Below are 25,222 nucleotides of genomic sequence, written 5' to 3'. Positions count from 1 at the left end.
CAGGATGGAATTTCAGACAGTTGATTGGCTAATGGAAAAGCAGCGGTTTTAGAGTTAATGATTCTAGACATTTTCCTGATTATCATAGGAAACTAGTTTTTTTTTTTAATCTAGTGTTTTGATACAAACCTCTGATAAGTTGACCTTGATTTAACCTTATTCTGAATCTTAAGCCGATTTTCTTCATGAATATAAAAAGATTTGATTGGGATGTTCCAGAAGCATACTGATAAAATGCATTATTTTCTATATTATTTTCTCTAGAATTTCATAAAATGTCAAATATATTGCATGTGCTAAAAGCTAAGATGACTAGTTTGTCCATTTTTGTGTGACCTGTTCTAGTGGGACAGATGCTCCAGGAATTGCTCAGAGTTGGGCAGGTACTTTTTGGGGCGACAGAGGCAAGACTTACCCACTTTCTCTTTTGGACTGTGAATTTTCAAAGTAGGTTTTTGAGTTAACGAAAGTAGGCCCTTTAAAAGCTGACAATATATAGGAGCTTAATTTTTTCTTGCCCCGATGCTCACCACTTTTTTGGGGTTGCAGGATATTTTATAGAGAATATTCACTTAGGAAACTTCTTGTTTACAGTGTGATATCCTTCCTCTCATCAGCACCCCTGACCTGGGACTGTGAAGAGATAAGAGCATTTGCTATTTCTCATCTCTGCTGAGTCATGGAGCAAATACTTACTGGGTAACCACTGTGTCTCAGCAACTAGGGTGCAGTGGTCGGCAAGAGACAAGGTCCCTGGCCTATATTCTAGGGAGAGACAGATCGTAAATATGTGTTCAAATATCATGTAGTGATGAGTGCTTTGAAAATAATATAAGATGTGCCAGAGTGACTGGGAGGCTCCTTCTGTTGAGTGGTCAGAAACAGCCTCTCTGAGATGACATTTAAACTGAGACTTGAATGGCAAGAAGGGAGGGGCATGGTAGGCAGAAGGAACAGCTGTTCAGTGGCCTAAGGCGGGGACAAATATGAAGTCTTCTAGAATTGAAAAAAAGACTAGTGGTGCTAATAGTAGTGAGAAGGAGGGTGACAAAGTGACTGGTAGGCAGGGTCTGTATTACAGAGTGCCCAGCAGCCTATGGTAGGCTGGGTATATGGGAATCTATTGAAAGTTGAAGCTAAGAAGTGATGGGACCTGACTGAGGAGCTGGATTTTGGGAGTGGGGAGTCAGGTTAAGCTTGAACAGGTGAAGCTTCATATGCTCAGTGGACATCCAGGTGGAGATGTTAGGCTAGTAGTTGGGCTCCTGAGAGGTTAGAGTCACATTTGGGAGTCCCTAGGTTTTTAGAGTCATGAGACTTTAAGGTTTTTAAGGTCATTTAGGGAGAAATAGACTATAAATGCAGAGAAGAGGGGCAGGGCTGCCATGTACATCTTTGCCCACCGTGTAATTCGGGCCTCTGGAGTTAGGCACAGCTGTGTGTAGTGGTGCTGAATAGGAGCTCCAGGTCCTATTTACTGCATAACCCCTGGGGTTGGCTTGGCTTCTCTGTGACAAATTACATGGTTACTTAAAGCCATGTTTACATTCAGTTACTAGAACAGAGTTTAAAAACAAACTCTAGTTTAACCACCTGTGTATTATTTCAGTTACTACAGTTTCAGAGTATGTCAGATTTAAGATTTTATTTCAAGATGAAAATGATTCCATAGTCTAAACCGTGATGCCTCACTTACCTAGATGTTAGAAATGTGTAGGTAGCAACTTCAGTTATCAAAAATATAGACAAAACTTCTTGAAGAAGAACTAAAGTCTCTTGAGCAGCACAAAATTGATATCTTAAAGTTCACTCACAGCATTCAGGACTTTTCTCATAGAATCTGTCATCCTTAAGACCTGTTTGTTTTTATTTCTAAGAAGAAATCCCGGGACTTCCCCAGTGGCGCAGTGGTTAAGACTCTGCGCTCCCAATGCAGGGGACCCAGGTTCAATCCCTGCTCAGGGAACTAGATCATACATGCATGCCGCAACTGAGACCCAGTGCAACCAAATAAATAAAAAAGAAGAAGAATAAGAAAAAGAAATCCAAACTCATTTGTGATTAGATACATTGGCCCCTGAGAGATTAGGACAGCCTGTTAGATGCAATTGTAGAGCAGCCTGACTGGAGATAGTCGTGGCTTGGCAGGAAGGCATGTCCAAGGAATGACCTGTGGGCTTCTAGGAGATAGAATAGTTGGTCCCTATAATCCAACATAGTTCTGTTAACAACCAAAAAACCAACTCATGTCTGACCTCTTTATTTGTGATAAAACTAGTATATTTAGAATTCAGAAAGATATACAGAAAAATTGATATATTTGTGGATTAAATGAAAAAATGATGGTTAAATTGAAAGATAGTTTAGTTGGTTAAGCCTTAAGCAGAGAGAACTGATTTTTGAATTATATCAACTTAGAAGGAAGTCTCTAGGTATGTTCCAGGGCTTACAATATTGATATCAGTAACTGGGATGAAGCTATGGAGGGCTAGGGCATGCTCACCAGGTTCACAGATGATTTAAGCACAGGAGGAAAAGCAAGCATGTTGTATGCAAGAGTGAGGAATCAAAGAGATCTTGATGAATTGGCACATGTTCCTGTTAATCATGGCTGTATAACAAGCCACCTCAAAATTTAGTGACTTAAGACAACTCTGGGAATTCCCTGGCAGTTCAGTGGTTAGGACTCCGTGCTTTCACTGCCAAGGGTGTGGGTTCAATCCCTTTTTGGGGAACTAAGAATCCCACAAGTCATGTAATGCAGCCTCCCCCCCGCCCCCCAAAAAAGGCAACTCTACTCATAAACCTGTGGTGAGGACAGGGCTTGGCAGGGACAGCTCAGCTCTGCATCACTTAGTCTCAGCTGGAGAGGCTCAAAGGCTGGAGGCTGAAGTTATCTGAAATCTCAGCCATGTGTCTGGTGGTTGGTGTTGGCAATGGCTTGGGCTTGACTGGTGGTAGAACACCTACATCTGGACTTTACATGTTGTTGCTTGCCTTCCTCACAGGGTAGAGTTTGGGTTCCCAGGGCAGGCATCCAGAGGAAGATAGGGAGGGAGGGAGGGGCAAAAGCAGTATCACCTTTTATGACTAAGCTCAGAAGTCAGAGAGTATTACTTTTGCTGTATTCTACTGATTTGAAGTGAAGAGAAGGCCAGCCTGCATTTAAAGGGAAGAGAGATTAGATTATCCCATTTGATGGGAGGAGTGTCAACTAAATTCGCACACGTTTTAAAACATGAGAGTCTATTTTCCAGACAAAAATTACTTCTCTTCCTCCTACATATAAAATGCACCTATCCCTCCCAAGGCCTTCGCAAATCTCATTTATTATGACATTGGACTCAGACTTAAGGTCCAAGAGCCCATCAGGGCAGACTCTTTGGGTATTGTTCTTCAAGTGCAATCCCTTGAATATAGTTCCTCTTGATCTGAAGACCTGTGAATTAAGAGGGTAAGAAATATATATCCACATACCCCACCATCATTCAGCATATAGTGATGGGACACACATGGGATAGGATAATTGGTATAAAGAGTTGCATTTAGAATGAGGGAAAACAGGAGGCACATAGCAATCACTAGTCCATAACAGTTCTGAAATCTAGCTAGGCACATGTAGCCATTTCTTTAATTAGAGCTTGGTCTTACTTCTTGTGACAGTTGGCTCTGCCCTCTGGGCTTTTGGTTCTGTTCTCTGAGTTTTCCTTCCCTTTCTATAAAAGTAATGTATGTTTGCAGCTGAGTAGTATTTTCAGTCTGCTTTTTGCCTGATGAAGATTGGGGTCCAAAGACCTCTTTTCAGTGTGTAGGATCTCTGTCCTTTCAACTCCAGATGATATAATTCCTTTAAAAAAATTATTTATTTATTATTTTGGGCTGTGTCAGGTCTTAGCTGCGGCACTCAGGATCTTTTGTTGTGGCACACAGGCTTCTCTCTAGTTGTGGCATGCGGGCTCAGTAGTTGTGGTGTGTGGGCTGTCGTTGTGGCGTGTGGGCTCTGTCATTGTGGCGTGCGGGCTCAGTAGTTGCAGTGTGTGGGCTTAGTTGCCCCGCAGCATGTGGGATCTTAGCTCCCCGACCAGAGATCGAACCCGCATCTCTGCATTGGAAGGCAGATTCTTAACCACTGGACCACCAGGGAAGTCCCCTGATAGAATTTCTTCAAAGAACTTTGTGTATTTCTTGTGAATCAACTTATAATCAGCTTTATTAGACAAAGGCAACACTGACAAATCACTTTGAAATAAGCTCTTCTATACCTTAGATTCCTTGTAAAACTTTTGGGAAACAATGCCCTTAAGATTCTTAGAGGACCTTTTTTTAGTTTATGAGGCATCATATTAAATCTTTTGAAGACTTAATAAAGTTTTACAGTTACATTCATAATTTCCTGGCAGCACTCTGGATTCAGTCTTTGCCCAGGAGCCATTTCTTAATTGTAGCATCATTTGCCTTCTGATAAGTCTAGGGGTGAGAGAATTTTATTTCAAACCTAGTAAGTCCTGGATCCTTTATATTTCACAGTTTGTTTTCAGCTTATCTCTTTCCTTTTAGATTTCATTGTCGGGGCAAAAGAAGTCAATCAGCAGTTTCCCCAGTCCACCTGGAAATCTTATCTGGATCATCTAGTTCATTAGGTGCATCTTTTATTTTCCATGTTGCTCCAGGCAACAGGATTGCTAAACTTTCTGCCTGAAGAGTCAGGTCTTCTTTCTTCCTGCTTCCAACAGCTTTCTCTTTGCTTTCCTTTAGGCCCCCTTGAAGGCCCTGCGCCTTCCACTAACAGTCTCCTTAAGGTCCTTCCTGCTGCCTCATTCTCAAGACACACAATGGATAGTGAAGGGGAGTGGGGCCAGACCATATACAGCCTTATAGACCATCATAAGGACTTTGGATTTTAGTTGAGTGAGGATGGAAACCACTGGAGGATGTTGAGAAGGAGAATCAACTGATCTGATCTACATTTTAAAGCATTCCTTTAAATGCAGAGAAGAAGGGATACCATTAATGGAGTTGTTTAAGAAATCCAGGTGAATGGTGATGACTGCTTGGACCTGGGAGTGGTAAGAATTTGACAGATCCTATTTATATTTTTAACATAAGCCAACAGGATTTGCAGATTGATAGAAGAGGTAGACGATAAAGAGGCATTGACTGGAGCCAGTGGAAGAGTTTTGTACCATTTACTGAGATGGCGAAGACTGCAGGAGAGCAGGTTTTTCTGGGAGGGAGTAGAATCATCATTTCCTCTTTGAACATGGAAACTTTAAGATTCTAATAGGCGTCTTAGTGCAGATGTCAAGTAGGCAGTTGGCTTCAGGGGACAATTCTGGTCTGGCCATGTATTTGGGAGTGGTCATGTATAGATGTCATTTAAAGCCAGGAGCCTGGTTGTAAGATGTGAGCCCAGGGCAATCCAGCCTTTCCTGGTTAGGAGACAGTGAACAATCAGCAAAGGAGATTGTGAAGATGTGGCCAAAAAGGTAGGAGGAAAGGACAGAGGGAGTGGTGTACTACAGACCATATGACAAAGGTATTTCAAGACAGCGGGTGAAGACTCTTCACCTGTCGTTAGATTTAACAACTGTTGGAGTCATTGTAGTAGGAACTAGAGCGGGTTCTAAAATGGACTGAAGAGGGGGTGAGAGGCCTTAGCCCTTGGATAAGAAATTATGATCAAATTTGGGAAAAATAAATAATGAAGACTAGAGAACAGTTCACATAGCAGATTTATTCCACTTGAGTGAAGGCATAGTGAGAGAGTGGAGATGGTATGTATTTTGGATACAGGCATATTTGAGTTTGAATCTCTGCTTCCCAGTTGGCCCATTGTGGAACTTTGGGCCATCATTCTATCTCCATCTATAAAATGGGGATAAAAGTACTTTTCTTAAAAGGTTGTCAAAAGGATGATGTGAAAAAATAATATGTAAAACATCTAGTACAATGCCTGGCACAAAGTAGGTGTGCTAGACATGTAAAATACCATTGTTTTCATTTTTGTTTTTTTCAAACTACAAATTAGAGTTTTCCATGACCCTTATTTTCTTCTCTGGGTATTATTGGTGTGCTAGAGCAAATAATGATGTTAACCCATAACTGAGACTGTCTAGTCCACCCCACTACACTTTTAGTCTCCCTTTTGGCTTGTTTGTGTACTTGGCCAGTGGTATTAGGATTAGAGGAAAGGGTGCTGACCCATTGTCAGGAGACTTGAATGATTCCCTGACTCATTGGCAATATGACCTTGAACACATCACTAGGCCTTTCAGAGACTTAAATACCCCGTCTGTAAATAGGGACTCATAATCTAAGCTCTATACTCTGTTTTTCTAAAGTCTTCTCTAACCTGAAACTACTCCCCAAATTACCACCGTACATGAAATTCCCAACATTCCCTATATGGCATTTTATAATTTAGAAAATGATTTCATATTCATCGACTCATAACAAGCCCTATCAACTAATTTATCTGCCCAGTACTGTGATGTGAGGAAAAATTAAACTTCTGTTCTACTTGAACCTTTTCAATTGAACCAATTAAACGAGATAACAAATCCAGAAATGGGCTTAGAATAGTTCCAGACATATAGTGAGGCCAATAAAGGCAAGCTACAGTTGTTAAATCTCAAAGTAAATTCTAAGTTTTTTGATTAATGGGCCATGTCTCATATCTCGCCATCTCTTTGCATCTGTGCACATCCCAAAGTAGATAGGACATTGCTGGGTATAGAAGGGATGCATCCAATAAATCAATACTGACCAAAAAAAAAAAAAAAAGAGGGGGTGAGAGGAAGTAGACTATAGAATTTTTTTCCCAGAGATTTGATTTAAAGTACAGAAGTAAAGTGGCAGTAAAGTAAAGTATAGGGATCAAAAAGGTGTGTGTGTGTGTGTGTGTGTGTGTGTGTGTGTGTTTTAATATGGGAGAAATAAAAGCATGTATTCAGCCAGGAATGATTCTATGGAAAGGGAAACTTTGATGGTGCAGGGAAGAGAGCGGAAAATTGCTGGAACCAAGCTCCTGAATAGATGGGAAGGGATGGGCTTAAGTGGAGCGTGGCCATTCATCCACAGTAAAAAGGCAGAGAGAAGACAGGGCACCAGCACAGATGCAGGCAGGTTGGTAGATGCTGTGAGAATGCATACATGTTCCCTCCTCATGGCTTCAGTTTTCTAAGTGAAATAAGCAAGATCATCAGCTGAGAGCGAGAAAGGGGGAGGAGAAAGTGTGAAGGAGTTATCCAGGCAGGTGAAAGAATAAAATATGGTAGGATTCTGGGTGGTACCAAGGGTTCCCTTGGGTTACTGATAATGACTTTAAAGTGAGCCCATCTGTGATTGTACAGTTTGAGTCTCCAGTCATGATCAGCCTCTCAGGTTCTGGCATGGAGAAGGCAGAGAGTTGGCAGGTGTTTTTTTTCAGTGGATATCATGGAGGGAAGGTCGTTCAAGGGAACTGACGACAACTGCGAGTGAACAAAGATAATGGATTGTGAGCAAAGTGAGGACACGGGTTGGGGCAGGGAGGAGAGACGGTGAAAAGATAGTAGGATCTCTGACTTGTGTATCCTGGTGGAATCAGAATATCAGCAGGGGTGAGCTGGGAAAAGAGGAGTTGATAGTGAGTTGAATGTACAAATCTTGAAATTGAGATTGTGCATTCCTGTTAGGACAATATTCTTGAGAATGGCTTGGTTTGAATGTAAGATGGAAGGAGCTTCAGTTCCTTGGACCTGCTGTTCTGTATTTTGGGGCAAGTTGTTTAATCAGTGGTTCAGTTTCCTCATTTGTCAAGTGGTAATTATAGTAGTTCCTAATTCATCAAGTTATTAAGAGGACTAAATGAGTGAATGAATGTAGTCTTCAACAGTGCCTGGCACATGGTAAGCATTTAATAAGCATTAGCTGTTACTGTTGTTACTTCTCTAGGTCTTAGGTGGTGCCAGGGTCCATGTGAAAGAACTGAGGAATAGTCCCTGGGGCCAGTGACACTTCTTGAGGAGCCAGATGGTCCAACAGTAATTAATTGGAATCCACTTTTGTTGAAAAAATGGGGCCCAGTTACCACCCCCACACACACACACTTCCCTCAGTGATGGCCTAATGGCAAGCCCTGGTTTCTGTCCCTGCTGTGAGTTAGCTCTGTGACGGTGGTTTTACCTGAGGTCCTAAGGCTTCTGTGATTGATACCGAGGAGCAAATTAAAACCACGTCCTGTGAATGTTGCTTAGAGGGCCTGAGATGTGTCTATACAGGGGCATTGGAAAATGGGTGTGGACAAAGCACAAATAGCTATCACCACAGTCCTGGATTTCTGGGAACCTATGTGAAAATTATGTCAAGTCCTAGAACTCCCCAGGAATGAGCCGTAGTATCCTTTTTTGAGATCTTTTTGGCTCCATTGTCACTTATAGATTGTCAACTTTTCATACTCCCTTAGATCAAGAAGTTATTTTGTTATATTGATGAAGACTGTGTGCTTTTAAAGTCTTTTTTTTTTTGATCTACAGGAAACATTATTAAATATCATTGTGGTATTCTTAAATTCTCCAAAGGTGAGTCAGAATTATACTCAGTGTTAAATAAGATGCAGCAAAGCTCTTTTTATTTGATGCTGTCCATGCTTTATGTAAGATGTTTTAGGGCTTATTCTACTATTAGAGCTCTAGGAGACTCCAAAAGAACAGTTGACAAATGGAAGGTTGGACCCTGAAGTTAATACATATCTTTTGAAGATTAGGATATCGGTTTACTGGACAGCGTTAGAGTTTTAAATTCTAATTTTGAGACTGTTACCTAGGAAATTGATGAAATCGAGACATGATCAGCCAAGGTGGATAAAAGATGCTCGGGGCATTTAGCCAAGACTGTCAGAGAGTAAGAAGGAACTTGTGCCCATCTGTCATTTCTCTTCGGGTTGCATAAATCCCATTATTAAGATTGACAGGACTGGGCTTCCCTGGTTGCACAGTGGTTGAGAATCCGCCTGCCGATGCAGGGGACATGGGTTCGTGCCCCCATCTGGGAAGATCCCACATGCTGCAGAGCGGCTAGGCCCGTGAGCCATGGCCGCTGAGCCTGTGCGTCCAGAGCCTGTGCTCCACAACGGGAGAGGCCACATCAGTAAGAGGCCTGCGTACCGCAAAAAAACAAACAAACAAACTAAAAAAAAGATTGACAGGACTGAAGAGGTAAGGCCACCTAACTACTGGACTCCTGCACCCTGGCAAAGAGTCATTGCCAAGGAGGGCTTGTCATCTTGACTCCTTAGTGATTGGGTATTGGGGTTACAGTTTGTTAACATTCTCCTGTGTTAGGAATCCCACTGTAGAAATCAGGATGTGAGAGCAGGGTCTGTTTTGGTTAATTGTCACCTTATCTTCCTGCAAAATAGGATCTAATTCAGCTTGTGAGGATATACAGCACTATAGGATATAAGTTTGAAATAGGAGAGAGGAGATGGGTGGCAGGAAGGGGGCAAGATGGAAAGATTTTCCTAGAGACTGAACAGCTTGAATGTTGAGAGATGATGAGAGAGATGGGGCTGTCTCTCCTCGTGACTGTCTAGGTAGCAAGCGCAGTTCAGGAAAGCTGTTCTGTAGCCCAGCACCACAGTGACCACTGCTCAGCTCTCTGCTTCTCTCTTTCCCCCAACCCAGGACAGATGGGAAGACTGAATGGGACATTGCTTCTGGAAGTCCTTCAGGTCTTCTTTTTCTGGAAGTCCTTCAGGAACATCGATTTCTTAGCTGCATAGTTACTAGTTATCGGGTAGCACTGATTTCAGGAAGGCCTCAGCTATAAAGGACTTGGAGTATTATATTCTATGTTGTTATTTAAAAATGGATCCATTAGCTTTAAGAGCAGTGGAGCTGTTAGATGTCATTCTTATAAAAACTTAGGGCTGTGTTCTCCATTTCTATTTTGGGAAAGTTTTTTTTATTTGCGAGCATGCTGTTCAAAGGTTTTCTCTTCAATGATGCCTTCCTGTACTTACCCTGAAGAGCTCATTTTCTTTTTACATCATCCTTTTATCTCATATGTATTCATCTTATACACATGATCATCTCACCACATTATATTTCAACTCTGTGTCTATGTGTCTGGTAAACTGTGGGTGCCCCATGGTTAGGGAAAAATTTCAGTCATTTGTGTTTTGCTACACTCCTCAAGACAAGATCTGACATGACATATAAAGAATATATGGGGCTTCCCTGGTGGCGCAGTGGTTGAGAGTCCGCCTGCCGATGCAGGGGATGCGGGTTCGTGCCCCGGTCTGGGAAGATCCCACGTGCCGCGGAGCGGCTGGGCCCGTGAGCCATGGCCGCTGAGCCTGCGCGTCCGGAGCCTGTGCTCCGCAACGGGAGAGGCCACAACAGTGAGAGGCCCGCGTACCGCAAAAAAAAAAAAAAAAAAAAAGAATATATGTAGTGGGTATTCCACAAATGTTAAGTGAATGAATGGTATCACAGTTTTAGAGCCTACATCCATTCTGGATATAGGTGAATATTCTGATCGCAGACCCTAAAACTGAAACTGGGATACTGTGTTCATTGGCAAATTCTGTGCCCTTTTTTCTCACTGGTGATGGAGCAGCTGCCTGATGTGTTTCATGGTGATCACACATGTGCTGTGTTTGATTGCTTGTTGATAATGTGTGGTGACAAGTGCCATCATGGGATGGCTGCTTTGGTTCCAAGGTCATTTCTTTCCTTTGGTTGAGCGTAAGTGGGTTTTACATTTTAAATGCTAGCTTATGGAACCTGGTGGCTCGTGTTTTATTATGTATGTTCTGGGGCATTTATCATTGTCTGACCTCTGTAACCCCTGGTTTTCATTTAGATCAAATGCAATGTGTGCGTGGCAAGCGCTGGATTGATATTTAGCGTATCTAATGTGCAGTGAGCAGCCTCTGGCTGAGTCTTGACTCTTCCTTTTTGGCTGCAAAATTGTAATTTCTAACTCGTCTCAGAAACTTCATTATACTTTTTCACCTCACAAATCTGATTGCTCTCAAGGAAAGATTTATTTTAAAAGTGTACAGACTATCATTAGGTGAAAAATTTTAAGAGATTAACCAGTCTTTCCCGTTACATTTAGTTTAAAATTTCCTTCTTGTTTTCTTTACTTGGCTTTTTAATGACTGAAAATCATTCTGGAGGGGAAAACAAACAGACAATGATTTGGTTTGAGGAAAATGTTTGTAAAGTTTGTTTTGGGGTAGATGATGATGTTAAAAGGAGACTCTCTTGCAATTTCTGTCTTTTACTAGTTTCAAGATGAGATTAGACAGAGGAGGAAGACCAGAGACCTCTTCCCTCCCCTCCTTTCTTGCCCCAAGCACTTAGTGCAGTGTAGGGCCTAAAATTAAGGCCTAGTATTATGTGTGCCTTGACATCTGGAGAAAACTGGGAAGGCCTCTCATGGCCCAACTCCAAGTCTCCTCTCAAAAGTGCTCTTGTGGGTAGGGTCTCCTCCCCAAATAACCCTCCAGGACCCCAGCCAGCTGACATCTTGATTTTGGCCTTGTGAAACCTAGAGCAAAGAAACCAACTCATCTGCAGACCTTGGAGTTAATAAATGGGTGGTGTTGTAAGCCTCTACATTTGTGATAACTTGTTATGGCAGCAATAGAAACCTGATGCAAGTGTTTATGGTTGAGTGTGTTTTCCTTGGTTTTATCTTACTTGAAAAATCCAGGGATAGTCAAACCCTTTTGTTTAACATGAATTGCAAGAAACAGTCCACCCACCTAATGTTTCCATTTTGTGGGAAGCAGCCATAGCTTTATATACCTAGAGGAAAGGGTCTGCTCTGTGTCCAACACACAGCTGAGCATTTGCATTGATTTTACTTGATTTGGATGAATCAGTGTTTCCCTGGGAACCATTTGTTTTAACACCAAAGCCGTATCTTTAGCCATTGTGGGCTTCAAAAGCAGTTCACTGATTATGGCCTCTTCTTCAAATATATCTTTTTTACTTTAAAAGTGAGTGTTTCTAGATCTTCAAAAACTGAGACATGATAAGGAGCGGAATAATGAACATTGTGTCATAAGTTGCTACCCATTTATATTGGTTACCTTTTGAAAAAGTTGGAAAATCTGAAACTGCTCTAGGAGTGGCAAATAGTGAAGATTATGTGTACATGAATAGAGTTAAGTATTGTAATAAAATCTTACAATAAAATGATTAATACATTCATTTAGGATGAATGATTTTTATATGTAATTAGGAATAAAAGGTAAGGGGATTATATAAAATATTATAATTACTATTTATAATTACTGCTACTGTTATATAGCAGAGCAAGCATTTCTGCCCTTAGTGGAGGGGCAGGGAAAGGAAAGCTGGGCAGGAAGGTTCGCTTAGACTCCTTTTGTGGCTTGTGATTCTTGACCCAGTGTGGTAAGGAGAGTGTGAATGATTTCACCAGGACAAACACAAGAGTGCTAGGAATGAAGTGGCTCAAGGTGGACCAGCTCCTACCTCCCTGCTATGAGAATTGCTCCTTCTTCATCCGGGAACATGAGAAAATGGAAACTGGTTAGCTCAACCCTTGGAATCTCCAGCATTTGGCCAGAACAGCAGGGTAAAGGTTCCACCTTGCCCACCACCCCCGACTTTCCAGGCAGTGGAATCCCTTTGACTGTGTGCTTCTATGGGAGCCCCGGGTGTCCCCTTTGTACTTGGTTTGCTTCTCTCCTGCTCTTCCTCCACATGAAGATGAGGCAGAAGGCTTGTTTCTTTTTCTTTCAGTGACTTTATTTCACAAAGGTGAGATTTAAAGGAAGGCCTCTCCACAGAGCCCCCAATTCTCCCATCATTGTCTAAAATTCTCTTCATCAAAAATTAATTTGAATTAATAAGCAAGTACCTTAGACTGGCTAATGGCATTTATTAAGAATGACCATCACACCTTAATAATAATCATCACTAGCATGTGTTGCATGCTTAGTGTGAGCCAGGGGCTATTCTGAAGACTTTGCATAACTTAATTGATTTAATACTCCTAGCAAGCCTACGAAGAAGGTTCAGAGAGAGAGGTCCAGTAACTGTTTTCAAGTTACATGGTGATAATGAGGGGAGAGCCAGGACAGAATCCAGACTGGTCTGCTCTGGGACTTGAACCCTCAGTCACTGTGCTGAGCCACCTCTCCTGGATTACTTAATGAGGATTTGATTTGATTTGGTTGCTTCCTTACATCTAGCAGCAATACCTGTAAGGGATGGGACTGGACATGAAAAGAGTAAAGACATTTTAGGAGTAGACATGTCTGTAGGGGAATTGTTATAGGGACTCTGGAAAGAGATTGGGGGGCATTCTCTGCAGCCGTTGTTTTCCCACCAGAGGCGGTAAGAAGCTCACTCACTAGCATCTTGATGTTACTGATCTTATAACCAGTACGAGAATTCAACTAAGAACCCAGCATGGGTTCTCTCCTGTTTCTCTTCTCTGCTTCTCTCCAAACACTGACATTTTTCTTTTCTTTTAATGTTCTAGCAGCAGAAAACTCTTATGTGAGTTTATGTGTATATATCATAAATGAAATGTTTTACTTATTATTTAAATGCTATTTAAAAAAATAACACTTTCCAAGTACTCTTGAAGTGAAGGCCAATGAAAAGCAACTAATTTCTGTAATTACCCTTTTCTTCCTCACACAGTATTGGCTGGATCCTGCGAAAACCCTAGCTGAACACAAAGAACTGATCAACAGTAGGTATTTGATTTTAACTTTGTTAAAATTTGAAAATAATATAATGTCCATGATTAGATGGGTGTAGAAATGGACTTTAATACTACATAGGTGAATATTATCACTTGAGTGCCAGAATATGGAGATGGGTGTTTGTACATTGCCAGGTCTCTGCAAACTCTGTGCAAACTCTGATTAGATTTGTGTAGATAAAGACTCTGAGTGGATCTGAGTATTGAATTTGGCTCTTGTGTGCACCTGGCCTGGACTTTTGTCTGTGACTTTTCCATTGTCTTTAAAATTTTACCTTCAGACAGAAAAGGCAGAGAGGCACTGGTTTGAAAAAGAGGTGGACATTCGACCTTTTAAAGTGCTTGGGTTTCTTGGGTTAAGGAGTGGTTTTGCCCTTCACATTATTCAGTTGGCTGAGTCGGTAATTAAGGAGTGCCCTCGTAACCTGAAAGATTGCTATGGCTTCAGAAAGGACCCATCTGTTTTGGTTTTAATTTTATCAATATGAATCTTACTAGGTGACTCAGAGTCTAATTAAGGTTATATTCATTAATGTTAATTTCCATAACCCAAGTTTTTATTTATAAATGTGCATGTGCACACACACTTGCAGCCCTTAAGTATGCAGAAGAGTAGTTATTTTTAAATCATCTTTATTAAAATTATGGTAAAATATCAGTATATAACATAAGGTGTACCACTTTGACCAATTCAGCAACGTTAAGTACATTCACATGGTTATGCAACCATTACCACTGTCCATCTCCAAAATGTCTTCCATCTTCCCAAACTGAAACTGTATCATTAAACCATTTTGCTTTAATGTACAAATTATTGCTAATAAGATCTAGTGGATTCTTCTGGCCTTTCTTACCCCCATTCTGAGTCTGTACTTTCCATGTGTATTGGCTCACTCCCTGTGGTAAAATGGGTCACATGATGCTTTACGGACCCCAAGGGCAGGAACTGAGCTGTTCCTCAGAAAGGAATTGGGAGCTAAGAACTGCAGAACGAACGGTCAGGAACTCAGTGAGTACTGTTTCTCTGAACATCAGCATCATTTTTGTTTCTGTCTGTGGCCTGGCTCTCTTTAAGCCTCCTCAGTTTCCAAGTTACAGCTCTAGCCACAGGCAGAAGTGCACTGGCTGTCTCTGAATTGCAGTTCCGAATTCTAGGGCTGGTGTCGGACCAGCCCAGTTTGAGTCAGTAGCTCACTTCAGTCCTGTCAGCTATGTCTAGGCTTTTTGCAAGGTCAGCGCAAACACAGCCGCTAGGGGGCCAGCATTCTGGATGGGAGTGGGCAACAGGTTTCAACGATGGGGCTGGAGGCTTATGAGATGAGAAAGAACCCTCAAAATATATACCTTAGACATCATCAAGTTCTGCCTACTCAGCCTACACAGCAGTAAATCCTAATCAGAAACAGCTTATGACCTGCCATGGATGAGAAGCTGCTTGACAGCAGAGGGATGACTGAAGTCCTGACCTTCTGACTTCTAATACCACATGCTTCTTGAGTGAGCAAACTGTCCACTAAAGGCTGAGGGGAAGCAGGAGTTTCATGTGATTAGATGTGAATGCAGGTAACTTCCAAGAGGTATCCTCGTGTGAATGGTAGGCACTCCAGTTTAACAAGTCTGATCCCTTGGGATCTAGAAATCTGCACTTTTCCAAAAGATTCAGGTATAATAATAAATACGGTAAATATCTGTCTTGTCCATTTGAACCACTTACTTTAAAAATACCAGTTCAACTAGAAAAATGGTACAGATGAGCTGGTTTGCAGGGCAGAGAGACACAGATGTAGAGAACAAATATATGGACACCAAGCGGGGAAAGCGGCGGGGGGTGAGGGTGGTGGTGTGATGAATTGGGCGGTTGGGATTGACATGTATACACTGATGTGTATAAAATGGATGACTAATAAGAACCTGCTGTATAAAATAAGTAAATAAATAAATAAAAATACCAGTCCAAAAATTTCAGGAATTGTTATTTTAAAGCAAACGCAAAGGTTTTTTTTTTAAGAAAAAAGTTGAGGTTTCTACCCAAATGATGAAGAAAAATAGAAATTATTTTATTTAAGGTGTATTATTCAAGTGTTCCTAAGAGCATTTGAAGTATCTATTTCATTACATGGCATGAAATATTATGTTTAATATCTATAATCTGTAATGCAATTACTTTCTCATCCTAAATAAATGTCATCCTATTAAAAATTTGACATACAGGAAGAATAAAACACTGATATTACAATAGAAGAAAAGTTATGTAAGTGAATAATGCATAATTTTTTATCTCATAAGATAGTTTGATAATTAATGAGGGGGAATGGCTCTCACATCTCCAGCAGATAAGTCAGAAGGAATATCTGTAAAAATGACAGAATATTTGCTAGTCACCAGGATTCTCATAGGTGCATTATGATTTAGTTATCCTGAGCTAATGGGAGACTATTATCATTAAAGGCTTGAAATTAGTCTTCACAAAAGGTAGATTAGAGGATTCCCAGTTTCTGGCTTCTATTTTGCTAGAGTAAAACAATATTAACTTACTTTACATAAGGATTTCTTAAAGGTAGACTCTGTGGAAAGACATAGATCAAGATGATAATCTAGGAATTTACTTCATCAGCGCCTGATATTTATAGTCAGTCTTAGGCTAGGAAGCCAAAAAATACCTGGGTAGACATATCCTTCCTCCAAAATCTCCATTTCTTTAGCCTTTGATTGATCTATAAAACAGTGATGTGTAAATGAAGTATTTGCTTGCTCTAAAGGTGTTATAATTTTTTCCCTGAGAGCCTGTATGGAATAGTGGCCAGCAGGCACTGAACTCTAAGTACTAGCAGACGTGGTTCTCATCATTGGGATCTTGGGCGAGTTGCTTTACCTCCTTGGAGCTTTTCCTGCCTTGCATATGTTACCAGATGCTTGTTGGGAATCAGATGTTTAGGAAGCATTTTTGCACATTATCAAACACAGTCGAATAGTAATTTATATATTTGGACACCAGACACTTTGTATGTAAGTAGGAAAGGGAGGGCTGATTTGGGCCAAAAGTCCTTAAAGAGAATTAGTCCAAACAATGTTTTTAATTATATATTTTTCAAACTTCTGCTTCTTAACTGCTCATCACTAAATACATTTCAACTATCTAGGCTGGGTCAGTAGGGTGCAATCTGTCATGTTCCAGAGAATAAAAGCAACTCTGGAGTCTGGACAAGGCCTTCCTCCCTTTGTGCACCATCTCAGCAGCATCTGTGCTCCTTCTGCCCCCAGATGCCAACCCTGGTGTCCTGCAGGTGCAGGTGGACCCATCTGCTCAGTAACACAGAGCTTGATTGGCACAGATCAGCAGCGGGCGGACTTCCTGGCTTTTCTAAATATTTAACAGTCAGTGCCTCCTTGACATCTGTGTTCAGGGGTAGAGGTCTGTTTGTCAGAAATAAAATAAGGAAACATAGAACTCGGACATATGGAATCAACTCTAACGATAAATTGTAACAAAGTTTCTTTTAAAATTTAGTTTCTAAAAAAGCTCCAGCCTAAGGAGTGCCTTACACAGGAAGGCGTAGCTTAGGGGAGCAGGGCCAGGCCCTAGTGTTGCTTGTCTTCTGTGTGTCAGGAACAGGGGTTTTATACACATAGCTTGTGTGTCATCATAATAATAAATAATAACATAGTTCTTATATTATAAGTTCATTATGGCTTTGTTATCTGTTGTTCTATGTAACTTCCTCTCCCCAGCTTCTGAATTTGTGACTTTATTTACTTAGTTAAAAATGAAAATAAACTGTATGTCTGTTATACAGTATCAGAGACTTGGGATAACAGTGTGTGGATGGAAGTATTTTTACACAGGTGCCTGTTTCATATCTTTTTTATTTGTGTGGGAGAGCTTTTGTTGGAGGAAAAAATTAGAAACTGTGACTACCGATTGGTGCACCAGGTAACAAATCCATTTTAAAACAAGATTTAATATAAGATCTAGTTACCACATTGCTCAGAAGTATGCAGTTTTGGAAACAGTGCAGGTTATATTTGTACCTTCTGAAATAGAAATATTTCTAGTGAAAATATAATGTGGCTGGCAAACGAAGGGGCTTGTGTCCTATTGCACAGTATGAGTGTTTAATTATATTTTATATTTTCCCAGGTACAATTCCAGATTTTGTTTCATATATATTTGGTATTTGTGCATGTAGTTCTTCTGTGTGTGGTAAATGACTGAGATGAGAAATGTGTTCTTAAATATGTATTTTTAGATTCAGAAAAGTTTAAGAATGAAACAAATATTGCTCCTAATCCTACCACATAGCCTCACTGATAATTTTGTTTTTAAATGGTAAGAGATATACATGGTAAGAAAGTTCTGACTTATCACTTTTGCTAAAAGTAGAATTTAAATGTTCTTACCGAAAGGAAAAGTTAGTATGTGAGGGGATGGATGTGTTAATTAACTTGCTGGGGAGAAATGCTTTCACAATGTATACTTTAAAATATCTTATAATTTAATTTGTCAATTATACCTCAATAAAGCTGGGCAAAAAAAGTTTACAGCCCCTCTTCCCAAAGTTTCCCACTCTTGGTAATTTCTTATGCATTCTTCTGTTGGGGTGTGGGCCCATATTTTAACAGATAACTTTCTTTTACACACAAAAGGAGTCATATTTCTGCAGTCAGAAATAGAGCTTGGTGATCTTTTCCCATCAGTACATGAAGTTCCCCTCTGCCCATTTAAACGGTTGAATGGTACCCTGTGTATATCCTGTGGTTGACTTAAATGGTCCACCTGCTGCTGAGCATTTAAATTGTTTCCACCATTTTGCAGATTTTGGGGGGTACTTTTTGCAGTACTTAGTGGTAGGAGGGTGGTTTTTAAAACTATTCATTTTGTTTATCAGTAATCTTTCTTCATTATGAAAAAATACATATGTTGTAGAAAATGTGAAAAATGGAAAAATTAGAAATAAATAAAACTTGTGCTTATCTCACTAACCAGAGATGAGAAGAACTGGCAATATTCTAATGTATTTGGTCCTGTCTTTTTTCTTGTGTTTATGAGCACATAGACCCATACTACATAGATAACTACATAGTTGAAGCCTTACTATTGCCCAATTCTGAACCCTTGTTTTTTCATTTTGTGTTTTCTGTCTTTAGAAATTCTTGGTGAGTGTAATTTTTTAAACAACTTTGTTGAGGTATCTTTGACATAAAAAATTTGTGTATATTTAAGGTGTATAACTTGATGTTTTGACAGATGTATACATTGTGAAAAGAGCACCACATCAAGCTAAATAATTTACCTATCACCTCGGCATAGTTACTGGGGTGGGCATGGGGTGAGAAGATTTAAATTAAGATCGATCCTCTTAGCCAATTTCAAGTATGTAATACAGTAGTATTATACAATAGTTAACTATTGTCCCCAAACTCTACATTAAATCACCAGAACTCATTCATCTTGCATAACTGACACTTTTTACTGTTTGACTGACAGCTTCCCATGTCTCCCTCCTCCTGGCCCTGGGCAGCCACCATTCTACTTTCTGCACTTAGGCATGTGACTGTTTTAGATTACACATATAAGTGAGATCAGGCAGTATTTGTTTTTTTGTGTCTGGCTTGTTGCACGTAGCTTAATGTTCTCCAGGTTCATCCATGTTGTCACAAATGGGAGGATTTCCTTCTTTTCATGGCTGAATAATATTACATTGTGTATGTATATCCCATTTCTTTGTGCACGTTCATCTACTGATAGGTTGTTTCCATGTTTTGGCTTTTGTAAATAATGTTGCAGTGAAAATGGGGGTGCATACATCTCTTGGAGATCCTGATTTCATTTCCTTTGGATAAATACCCAGTAGTGGGATTGTTGGCTCATATGGTAGCTCTGTTTTTATTTCTGAGGAACTTCCATACTGTTTTCCCTAATGGTTTGATCAATTTCCATCCCACCAACAGTGCACAAGTCTTCCCCTTTCTCCACATCCTCACCAACACTTTTGTCTTTTTGACAGTAGCCCTTCTTGTAGGTGTGAGGTTGGCATCTCACTGTGGTTTTGATTTGCATTTTCCTGATGATTAGCCATGTTGAATATCTTTTCATGTATCTTTTGGCCATTTGAATGTCTTCTTTGGAAAAATGTTTATTTAGGTTCCATTATTTTAATTGGGTTATTTGTTTTTTGCTATTGAGTTGTATAAGTTCCTCATATATTTTGGATATTAACCCCTTATCCAGTATATGGTTTGCAAATATTTTTGGTGAGTGTAATTTTTAGTAGTTGTATAACGTTACACTACTATTTTGACTAATTTATAATGTGAAATTTAATTTCTATTTCTTATTTTTAGCTGGACCTCCATATACTTTGTATTTTGGTATTAAATTCTATGCCGAAGATCCATGTAAGCTTAAAGAAGAAATAACCAGGTATAGTACTGACTTTGCTTTTGATCAGTACATGTATGACATATACAAAAGGCTTTATTTAAAACAAATTGGGGTCAAATATTTGGATGGGTGCCTGCAGGCATTTTGTAATGGGACTCCTGTGAGAGTTAAATTTAAACTAGCATTGCATGAGGCAGTTCAGTGTCTGACGATAGATGTGTTTGAACAATGGAGTGGACCTGGGTGACATGGTAATAGATTCTGCATCTGCTGTGATGGGATATTTCTGTATTGTTACTGTGAAGGATGCATTCAGTCTTTGTAGTCCTGTAAATGTAGCCATCTGAACTGCGTAAATGGAGGATATATATTTTTTAAAATTTATTTTATAGAAGTACAGTTGACTTACAATGTTTTGTTAGTTTCTGCTGTATAGCAAAGTGATTCAGTTATACATATACATATGTATTCTTTTTCATATTCTTTTCCCATGGTTTGTTACAGGATATTGAATATAGTTACCTGTGCTATACAGTAGGACCTTGTTGTTTATCCATTCTATATATAATAGTTTGCATCTGCTAATTCCAAACTCCCAATCCCTCCCTCCCCCACCCCACCTCCCCCTTGGCAACCACAAGTCTGTTCTCTATGTCTGTGAGTCTGTTTCTGTTTCATGGATAAATTCATTCATGTAGAGACAGTATTTTGATGCTGAGTTTGCATACGTAATTATAAACTTGAAGAGCCACTCACTTCTCTTTAATTGTCGTAGCTTAAATATCAGCTGTCCAGGGATTTCATTCATCTCTATGGAAAATGAAAAGATAATTGCTTTTAGTATTAAGGGAGAGAAAAAACCCAGTGTTTTTTAATGCATTACTTTACCTTTGTCATCAAATATCTTATTTCAGTTAAGACAGAATTTCTGATTGTTATTGATTATATTGTTAAAGCAGCCCACACCAGCATTTGAAAATGGCTTATAAAGAGCAGACAATAGCATTATGTTTTCACTTATTCCACTAGTGACCTGCCTGCATGTGATAGCAAAAACAGAAGCGTTTTCCCTAACTGAACTCTAAATGGTCAGTTTTCCGAGTGAACCCATCATTGGCTTGAGTAAAGCCTAATGCATTGCTCAGAAAATTGGAAATCATCTCCTTGATAACTAAGACAGTCTATGGTCTTGTTGCTATTCTATCCTTTCATCTTTTTCCTTAGACTTTCTTTTGTCTTGATTCTGCACTGCACACAGAAGAGTGAGAAGAGGGTCAGCTAATCAGACCTTTTATCTTCCGCTCTGAAGTGCTGTAATTAGGCCTCATTTGTAGAACTGTGCTGACATCTGCTTTGCCTCTCCCATCACCACGTTGTTAGCAAGCACTTGCAAAGGCAGGGCTGCCTCTCCAGGGTTTCTCCGAGCACACCTCTATGGGAGAAGGGGCACTGTGCTGGGGAGAGGTTGAGGCGAGGGGTCATGTTTACATTAGAATTTCATGAAGAGTCTTTGCATTCAAGAGGGATTTCTGAGTTGAGGGCTTATGGGGAAACTGAGTCCAAGTGGTATAAATGCACATTTATATCTGTAACTCATTAGGGAATTACAGGGCACAACATTTTATGAAAATACAAGGAAAGTTCTTCGTTTTGATGTTATCAGTAACCTCTCTGTGCTCAATTTCCTCACCTGTAATATTGGAGATGTACCTGTCTCATAAGGTTTTTGTAAGCATTAAATGGAATAATGTTTGTAAAGCTCTTATAAATTGGTTGTTTCGGCTCATAGTTAAGTGCTTGATAAATGCTAGCACTTACTATTTCGTTCTCTCTTTGCTCTGGTGGTTCAGTGAGTTACGTCTTCTTTTTTTTGGCTGCGTTGGTTCTTCGTTGCTGCGCACGGGCTTTCTCTAGTTGTGGCAAGCGGGGGCTATTCTTCATTGCAGCGCACGGGCTTCTCATTGTGGTGGCTTCTCTTGTTGTGGAACATGGGCTCTAGGTACGTGGGCTTCAGTAGTTGCAGCACTCGGGCTCAGTAGTTGCGACACGCGGGCCCTAGAGTGCAGGCTCAGTAGTTGGGCACATGGGCTTTGCTGCTCCGCGGCATGTGGGATCTTCCCGGACCAGAGATCGAACCCGTGTCACCTGCACTGGCAGGCGGATTCTTAACCACTGCGCCACCAGGGAAGTCCCCCAGTGAGTTACATCTTAAATGAGAGATGCCAAAAGATACTTGATTTAGTGTTAAGAAGGGGGGAAAAGAGCAGTGTTTTATAATGCATTACTTCACATCTGTTTACCAAATACTGATGATGAAGGGAAATTTCCCTTTAGAATCTACTAACAGCTCATTAGCAGAATATATGGATTTGTGTGTAATCTACGACCCCACAATATATTGAATACAACCTTTTTTTCCTCAAGTTTTAGACCATTTCATGTAAAGAACCAGATGATATTGTTGGCTTAGTTAGTGGCCATGATCTATAATAATTTGTTTTTATTGTACAAAACATAGAGTCGAATTTAAGTAAGTTAAATGAGCATTTAATGTGATATTATTGTATACTGACTCTTAGTATATCCTAGAGATAAAATCATTGATTTGCATGAATATGCTAACTTAAATGGTTAGGCATAATGGACCTTAAAAAGGGAAGGGAGTCAATTACATGAGATAATTTTGGCAAAAGCGAAAACTGAAACCAAAAGACAGAATCCCCCAAAATAAGCTACTAAAGGAAAAGCATACTTAGGCCAGCATTTTCAAGTCGAACATTTATCTTGCTTCAGTTCGTTGGAAAATTGTTCCAACCTACTCTGTACTGGCTCTTAGGTCGTTTGTAATTTTTTCCCTTCACTTTCTCTCTTCTATTTCTTTTTTCTTTTTTATGAAATTTAATTTAAAAAATTGAAGTATAGTTGACTTACAGTGTTTCAGGTGTACAGCAAAGTGATTCATTATACATACACATATATATTCTTTTTCAGATTCTTTTCTCTCATAGGTTATTACAAGATATTGAATATAGTTCCCTGTGTTATACAGTAGGTTCTTATTCCATCTATTTTATACATAGTTTGTAATTTTTTGATACGAAAAATAAAGCTACAGTAAACATGCTTTTTTTCCCTGAATTTTATTTTATTATTTTATTTCTTTTTTCTTTATTGGAGTATAATTGCTTCACAATACTGTGCTAGTTTCTGTTGCACAACAAAGTGAATCAGCCATATGTATACACATGTCCCCATATCCCTGCCCTCTTGAGCCTCCCTCCCATCCTCCCTATCCCATCCCTCTAGGTCATCACAAATAAACATGCTTTTTAAAAAAAATAATTATTTTTATTGTGGTGATTCCATCTAAGAAGAGTTAAAGGATAAAATATAGTACAGAGTCAAGCACAGCTCCCTTTTTTTTTTTGGCTGCGTGCATGTGGGATTTTAGTTCCCCAGCCAGGGATCAAACCTGCGCCCCCTGCATTGGAAGCACAGAGTCTTAACCACTGGACCACCACCAGGGAAGTCCCTAAACCTGCTTTTACTTATTCTTCCATGTATAGTTTTTTTTGAAAGTCACACACAATTTCATACATACGGTTACAGACCTCTTTCACCATCTAACCCATTTGTTTTACTCCCGCCCTTGTGGATGACTACCCAGCTTGTTTCCTTTCTAAAATTATATGGGATGCTGCATTGAATCTTCTCATGTAGATAAATTATCATGCTAGATGATGTATTCCAGAAGGACATTGTATCTTGGGGGAAAATTTTTTAGATGAATGGGATACATTAAAAAATAAGGCTCCAGGGCTTCCCTGGTGGCGCAGTGGTTGGGAGTCTGCCGTGTCGCCTGCCGATGCAGGGGACACGGGTTCGTGCCTCGGTCCGGGAGGATCCCACAGGCCGAGGAACGAGTGGGGCCGTGAGCCATGGCCGCTGAGCCTGCGCGTCCGGAGCCTGTGCTCCGCAACGGGAGAGGCCACAACAGTGAGAGGCCCGCGTACCGCAAAAAAAAAAAAAAAAAAAAAAGGCAGGCTACCCACGGAAGTTTGAACAGATGTCCTTTTTTTTCTTCATGAATTTCTCAGAGACAACTAAGAATGTTCATTTTTTTCCATTTTCATCTCTCTATCTGTTCATTCATATATCTGTCATCAAGTCAACAGCTATTTACTGAGCAGTTACTGTGTGCTAAACCCTAGGTACTGGGAATACAGTCACCAGTGAGGTCTGGTTCCTTTTTCTTTGTACAGGCTTGTCTTTCTCTGTTTCAGCTCTGTCTTTGTAAAAGCAAGGAGAAATCATCTCCTTGGTTCTCTTTCCCTTTCTCTCTGAAGGAAAGTCTTATGGGATTAGGTCCCTCAGTTTCTTTATTTGGCAAAAGATTTTACTATTCAGTCAAATGTTATGAAAGTCTTAATGGAGCAAGACAGATATGCCTCTGTGACTTACTTACTCAAAAAAATACACTTTAGGAAAAGAGATTCCAAGTTAACAATAGAGGAAGGGAGTGAATCTAAACACAAGTTTCCAGCAAGCAGTAGTAATTCTGGGGAAATGTCTCTATATTTTTGCATTTCAGTTCTGCTAATGTCACTTTACTCTGCTTTTCTCCTCTTCAAGAGGAACCCAGATGATTATAACAAAGTGGATTTGATATCTAAGATGAGCATTCAGGGAACAGAAAGTAGTTAGTAGGGCTGGGAAAGTGAACGCAACTTAAGGAGTGGGGTTAGCCATTGGTAATGGCAAGAGATTTGGCTCAAGAAATAAGCAAGTCTTGTAAGCTATCTTAGGGATCTTGAACTTTGTCCTGAAGGCAAAGGGAAGTGTCTTAAGTTTTGTTTGTTTTTAAATCCAGGGAGTGACATTATCCTAGTTACCTCTTGGAAGGGTCATTTGCAAGAGAGATAAGTATGACTAGTGGCAAGGGTAGTGAAGGTTTTAGAAACCCAGTGGTTAGTGACCTGGACTAGGAGATGGAAGAAAGTGTATAGACTCCAAAAAACAGGTTTAGTGATTGAACGTGGGTGCCAGGGGTTACACGTTGTCCTGGGTTTCCCTTGCTTATGTGTCTGGAGAACCGTGGTGACA

The 25,222-nt window shown here is 40.1% G+C and overlaps 1 protein-coding gene across 1 annotated transcript in view; it reads left to right on the top strand.

The window, feature by feature from the left end:
* The window catches only part of EPB41L4A (erythrocyte membrane protein band 4.1 like 4A), a gene marked incomplete at both ends in the record, with an annotated part of 179,736 nt that overhangs the window by 48,723 nt on the left and 105,791 nt on the right, over positions 1-25,222 (top strand). The window contains 2 exons of the mRNA XM_079701588.1: positions 13,674-13,725; positions 20,080-20,158. Coding sequence (XP_079557714.1) covers positions 13,674-13,725; positions 20,080-20,158 — 131 coding nt within the window. The remainder of the gene's footprint in view (positions 1-13,673; positions 13,726-20,079; positions 20,159-25,222) is intronic.

The sequence above is a fragment of the Hyperoodon ampullatus genome, assembly GCF_949752795.1.
Source record: "Hyperoodon ampullatus genome assembly, chromosome: 4".
Taxonomy (NCBI): Eukaryota; Metazoa; Chordata; class Mammalia; order Artiodactyla; family Ziphiidae; genus Hyperoodon; species Hyperoodon ampullatus.
The sequence above is the reverse complement of the archived record's forward strand: the minus strand, read 5'-3'. Positions and strand labels throughout refer to the sequence as shown.